Below are 6,414 nucleotides of genomic sequence, written 5' to 3'. Positions count from 1 at the left end.
GATTTAGAAAGATTTTGGTAGAGGTTGTTGAGAGCAAGCTGGAAATCCAGTTGCACTACCGCTGTCCAAATCCTCCGCCCTACAAGATCTGCAAGAGCAATGGTCACACAATTATGTCAAAGGCCTTGACGATGTCTAATTTCAGCAACAACTTTGGTTTATTCCTTCGCTTCAATAGTGCAGATGCCATTTAGGCTTTTCTAGCTGATTGTATGTTGTACGGTGAATTTATAGCTCACCTCAATAGAAAATGCTCCAAAATTGCATCCATGACTTGATATGTTCATCGAGAATCTGTTGAAAAAATGAGAGTACATTTGGTTAGAGGATAATTTAGATAAGGAAATGACCCTGGTCATTACTCACCACTGGCTGCTCTTGGACAAACTAACCAACTAAAGCTAACAAGTGGGTCAGACCTAATGTGCCAACCCGAGGTATGGGAAAAACGGTTCAGCCCACGCACAACACGGCTAGACGGGTTGGCCTAAGCCAAAGCCGCGGCACGCCGAGCCAGCATGGCACGGTCCATTTAAATTTTTCTATTTTTATAAGATTTTATATAATTTATTTATCTCTAATACACAAAGATATACCTATCATAATGGCACAATTTTTGTCTGTGGGTTTGATTTCCACATCTATCAATTTTTGATGTTTTCATGTGTTAATAGGGTGTCGGGGAAAAAAACAATATTAAGACTATCATGCCATAAGTTGGCATAGCACGATCCAGTTCTAAATAAATCATACTTAAATTGATGTCATGACACGTCAACCAACACGACACGACCTATTTAAATAGTAAACCTAACCTAGCCGTGGTTAAACAAACTGTGTCTAAATAGATATGATATTAACAAGTCTAGCCGAGCCATACTAAACTATACCTAGATAGTCCCTTACCGTTCGAGGCCGGACCGCCCATTTCACCACCTATGTAACCAACCAGCCAGGCAACCGCCTCTTCGCCACCACCCCAAGCACACGCAAACGGCGAGCGAGCCGCAGGCGCGCCACATCAGCGCGGGTTCCACAAAATCCGAAACCGACCACAACCAGCTCCTCCGCCCCATGGGCCCACACCTTGCTCGTCCCCACACATCATCCACCTGTCCGCCAGGCTCCTTTATGTACCCACCGTTCCCGCTCCGGAGCGGAAGCCGAGACAGACTCTGCAGCCGCGCCACGCGACTCCGATTCCGACTCGCCGGGAAAGAAACCCCGCTCCGGCGAGCGCGTATATACAAGCTCGGCCTCTCTTCACCGTCCTTTTCGCCCTCCTCCTCCTCGCCGTCGTCTCGTTGCGCAGCAACCGAATCGCTTCTCTCCTCGTCGCGCGGGCAGGGGGACTGTACCCAGGCGCCAAGACGGCGGCGGCAGCGTACGAGATGGAGGCGGCGGGGGGCGGGGCCGTCGCGGCCGCGATGCGGAAGGCGTCGTCGCACGCGTCTTTGGCGGACCCGGACGACTTCGACCTGACGCGGCTGCTCAACCACCGGCCGCGGATCAACGTGGACAGGCAGCGGTCATTCGACGACCGCTCGCTCAGCGAGTTCTCGCTCTCCGGGACGGGCCGCGGGGGGTGGGGAGGAGGAGGGATGGACAGCTACGAGAGCATGTACTCCCCCGGCGGCGGGCTCCGGTCCTTCTGCGGTACGCCAGCCTCGTCCACGCGACTCTCGTTCGAGCCCCACCCGCTCGTCGGCGAGGCCTGGGACGCGCTGCGCCGATCCCTCGTGTCCTTCCGCGGCCAACCCATTGGCACCATCGCCGCCGTCGACCACTCCTCCAGCGAAGTCCTCAACTACGACCAGGTAACACGACAACGGCATGTTGGCGTACAAGAACACACTTTCTCGCTCTGTATCGTGTAAAAGTTGCTTCTTTTGATTCTGTTACGCCGATCAAGATAGACACGTTGAATCGTAGCGTAAGATGACAGACCAGTGGCTAGTACAACGGTATGACATCCGTGGTTTGTCGTTAGCTGTCACACTTCGTGCCCCACTAACTACAGATTAGGTGAATTTATCGTTGATCTTTTCTTAGAAATTTTAGTTGCGATGTCTCGATTGTTGAGCCTTAAGGACGTCTATGATAACTAGCTGTAATGGAAGAATATGGATTGTATCATGCAGCTTAGTTTGGGCATGAGCTCATTTGATCCGGGAGCAACTAACTTCAATTGTGCGCGCAGGTGTTTGTGAGGGACTTCGTGCCGAGCGCGCTGGCCTTCCTGATGAACGGGGAGCCGGACATCGTGAGGAACTTCCTGGTGAAGACGCTGCTGCTGCAGGGGTGGGAGAAGAGGATCGACCGGTTCAAGCTCGGCGAGGGCGCCATGCCGGCGAGCTTCAAGGTGCTCAAGGACCCCAAGCGTGGCGTCGACACCCTCGTGGCGGACTTTGGGGAGAGCGCCATTGGCCGCGTCGCTCCGGTGGACTCCGGGTTCTGGTGGATCATCCTACTGAGGGCCTACACCAAGTCGACCGGCGACATGACGCTGGCCGAGACGCCCATGTGCCAGAAGGGGATCCGGCTCATCATGAACCAGTGCCTCGCCGAGGGCTTCGACACCTTCCCCACCCTGCTCTGCGCCGACGGCTGCTGCATGATCGATCGCAGGATGGTAAGTAGCAAGTAGTTAAGCGTTGATCGATGCCATCATGTGTCGTCGTTCCTCTAGAATCACTGCTTGATACGTATAAACCGGTTAATCTTCTTGTCGAAGGGTGTGTACGGGTGCCCGATCGAGATCCAGGCCCTGTTCTTCATGGCGCTGCGGTGCGCGCTGCTGATGCTCAAGCCGGACGCGGAGGGGAAGGAGATCATGGAGCGGATCGTGACGCGGCTGACGGCGCTGAGCTACCACATGCGGAGCTACTTCTGGCTGGACCTCCAGAAGCTCAACGACATCTACCGGTTCAAGACGGAGGAGTACTCCCACACGGCCGTGAACAAGTTCAACGTCAACCCGGAGTCCATCCCGGACTGGCTCTTCGACTTCATGCCCAGCCACGGCGGCTACTTCGTCGGCAACGTCAGCCCCGCCCGGATGGACTTCCGGTGGTTCGCGCTCGGCAACTGCGTCGCCATCTTGGCCTCGCTGGCCACGCCCGAGCAGGCGACCGCCATCATGGACCTCATCGAGGAGCGGTGGGAGGACCTGATCGGCGAGATGCCGCTGAAGATATGCTACCCAGCGATCGAGGGCCACGAGTGGCAGACCGTGACGGGCTGCGACCCCAAGAACACCAGATGGAGCTACCACAACGGGGGATCTTGGCCAGGTCAGTGATCTTTGGTATTCGGACGGTTGCTTTACTGAACCGAACAAAAATCATGGTATTATTGCATCATAAGTCATGAATGCAACTCTATGCGAGAGCACAATGCAAGTTCATGAACAATGCATGACAAAATTTGCACACTGCTCAGTGCTCAGATAGTCAGATTGCAAATACACCTGAATTTTTTTTGTGGCATTCATAGAACAAGTTCAGAAAAAAAAAACAGTTTTCAGAAGAATATGCATGAGCAACTTGCCTTGTTTCATCCATTCTTGAATCTTGAGCGATGCACTTTGCTCACCTCTGCATCTCCCTGCAGTGCTGCTCTGGCTGCTCACTGCTGCCTGCATCAAGACCGGACGGCTGAAGATCGCGAGGCGCGCGATCGAGCTGGCCGAGGCGAAGCTGGCGAGGGACGGCTGGCCGGAGTACTACGACGGCAAGCTCGGGCGGTACATTGGCAAGCAGGCGAGGAAGTTCCAGACATGGTCCACCGCGGGGTACCTGGTGGCCAAGATGATGCTGGAGGACCCCTCCCATCTCGGCATGATCTCCCTCGAGGAGGACAAGGCGATGAAGCCGGTGTTGAGGAGGTCAGCCTCTTGGACGGTGTAAGATGGTGGTGAAAACTTGACACAGTGTTAGTCAGAAAAGACAAGAAAAAGAATGTCTTTTGGGTTAGCATTTGTTCTTTTCAACTCCCTACGTTCCCAATTGGGGATTCATGCATGTTTTAGTTGGCTCCCACGTATGAGTCTCAGTTGTAAATTATGTACGTAATCGTCTGAAAATAATGAAACATCGAAAAGCCATTTCATCTTTCAGTTTCTTTGCAAGATGCCAGATTTCAGGTAAATCCAGAGCTTATCTACGCTTACAGTTTCACCTAACTTTTGTTGTATGAGCTGAATATACAGAAGAGTAGGCTGAGTCAATGTTCCCTTTGTGAGGAACGGAAACAGAACGTTCTCCTACAAGAACAAAGATACCTTTTCTGCGTGACTACTTCTGTGCTGTACTTTCTGTTGATACCAGTTGCAATGTTTTGTGCAACGATTCTACGAGCCGTAACCAATTTCCAAAAGCGAATCACTTCTTTCATGTGAAATCATCCTTGACTATACAGTTGATTGGTAAATTCTCTGTCATTATTGTGTCTTTCAAAGTTCAAGCACTGGGATATTTATTTTTCCTGCTGAAGTTCAATTGCCCGCTAATGACCTCCGTGAGGTTGAGTTTAAACATATTCGTAGAGACCAGAATGGATTGCTCATATACTAGTGCAATGCGTGTGTTAGCTGTTTGGCTCTGATATTCTTCTTCTGTAACCGCGCATCTTGTTAGTTGGGTTGACCAATAGATTTTAGGTATTTTCCTTGATGAGCAGGAGTTCGATGGCGAGCTTTTTTATTTTTTTATTTTAAAAATAAAAAATGCAAACATAGATGTTCGTTTGAGAAAATTGCAGAATTAAATTATTGTCACCCGTTAGAAGAACGATAGACAACTATCGCTCTTTCAATGGATGATGGGTTTAAAAAATAAATCTATTGCCCTTCCATTCTTAAAATTCAAAATACTATCGAAATAGTTATGAAAAATTCTAAACAAATTTAGTAGCGTAGATGATACTATAATCTAGCTTAAAAAAAATTTGAACTCAAAAAGACTAAATTTATTGTACATGGTTGTACAATAAAATTTATTTTTTCCGTTTCTCAATATATATCTACAATTTTTTTAAGAACTAGATCATAGTATCCTCTAAACCACCAAATTTTTCATAAATTTTCATGACTGTTTCTGTAGTATTTTCAATTTTAAGAGCAGTATAACACAATATTTTTTTATTTTTAAACTTGTTACCCGTTGAAAGTACAACAATAGTTCTATAATTTTTTCAAATAGACACCTATTTTTACAATTTTTTATTTTCGAAATATAAAAATAAAAATAAAAATCTTCGATGAAAGTCTCTCAAAACATTGGGCACGTCGCGAAAGCCTAGCCCCGCTGCCCAAGGACGTAGGGAAAGGGCACTTACACGTGGCTCTCACATTTATATTTGTAACAACAGACTATCGTCGTCTTTGCACGGATACCAATTTTATATAATCCAATCCTAAAAATCCTTCCTCTTATGATAAGATATATTCATCCCTATTCTTTCATTTTCAGTTTAACCGTTGGATAAAAGTAAATGTTATAAATAGGGTCAAATAGAAGTACAATAAAATTTGCTTCCGTCTTCCCACCCCTAGCCCCAGCAGTTCCCCGCTATTCCTGAATTCCATGGCCAAACACTCGCCGTTGATGGAGACGACCAGACGGCACCACCCACACTTCGCGCGACCGAGGCCAAATGGCGTCGAAGAAGAAGTAGCTGGCCTCGAAGCAGAAGCAAAAGCCCAGACCCTCCTCCTCATCGGCCGCCACAGTGGCGCCGCGCCTCCAGATCTCGTCTGAGAACGAGCGGCGCCTCCGCTACCTCCTCCTCAACTCCTCTACCACTATCGCCTCCTCCCCGGCGCCCGAATATGGTCCCGCGGCCCGCAGAGAGTCAAGGGAGCAGAAGGCGCGGCGGCTACGCGACGTGTACGACAAGCTCGCACTCGAGGGCTTCTCCTCCGTGCAAATCAAGCAGGCCCTCTCTGCTCTATCCGTGCGTATCCCCGAACCCACCTAGAACGTCACTACGCGATTGATTGTCTGTTGGCTAATGATTTTTGGTGCTTTTTTTTGGGGCAGGATTTGGCGACGTTTGAGTCAGCGTTGGACTGGTTGTGCTTTAATCTGCCAAGCGATGACCACAAGTTCTCCAGCAGCACCAGTGCCACCTCTTCTCGCGCAGGTGTGGAATTCAAGGGTTTAGGGTTTAGTGCTTCCGGGCGCTGAATGGTTCATGTGTATTCACATTTCTCTTTGCATGTGCTCATCGTCATGCATTTGCAATGTGTGAGTGTTCTCCTACATGTGTGCATAGAATATATTTTACATCATTGGTCATTTGTCTGGGTTTTGCGATTTACATGCTATAGCATGTGGGTTTGCACTATTCTACATTGTGTGTTCTACGTGTGTGCACATACCCCTGCATGTCAAGAATGGTGACTTTATACCG

At 49.1% G+C, this 6,414-nt stretch overlaps 1 protein-coding gene across 1 annotated transcript; it reads left to right on the top strand.

Moving 5' to 3' along the window:
* Window positions 1-847: 847 nt before the first annotated feature.
* On the top strand, window positions 848-4,117 carry LOC133889159 (cytosolic invertase 1-like). The gene is made up of 4 exons (XM_062329629.1): window positions 848-1,817; window positions 2,201-2,632; window positions 2,735-3,293; window positions 3,613-4,117. The coding sequence occupies exons 1-4, from the start codon at window positions 1,392-1,394 to the stop codon at window positions 3,906-3,908; spliced, it is 1,713 nt and encodes a 570-aa protein (XP_062185613.1). The 5' UTR covers window positions 848-1,391; the 3' UTR covers window positions 3,909-4,117.
* Window positions 4,118-6,414: the final 2,297 nt, after the last annotated feature.

Source organism: Phragmites australis, chromosome 13, assembly GCF_958298935.1.
Source record: "Phragmites australis chromosome 13, lpPhrAust1.1, whole genome shotgun sequence".
NCBI classification, from domain to species: domain Eukaryota; kingdom Viridiplantae; phylum Streptophyta; class Magnoliopsida; order Poales; family Poaceae; genus Phragmites; species Phragmites australis.
Note: the sequence above shows the minus strand (reverse complement) of the source record. Positions and strands in the feature narration are given on the sequence as shown.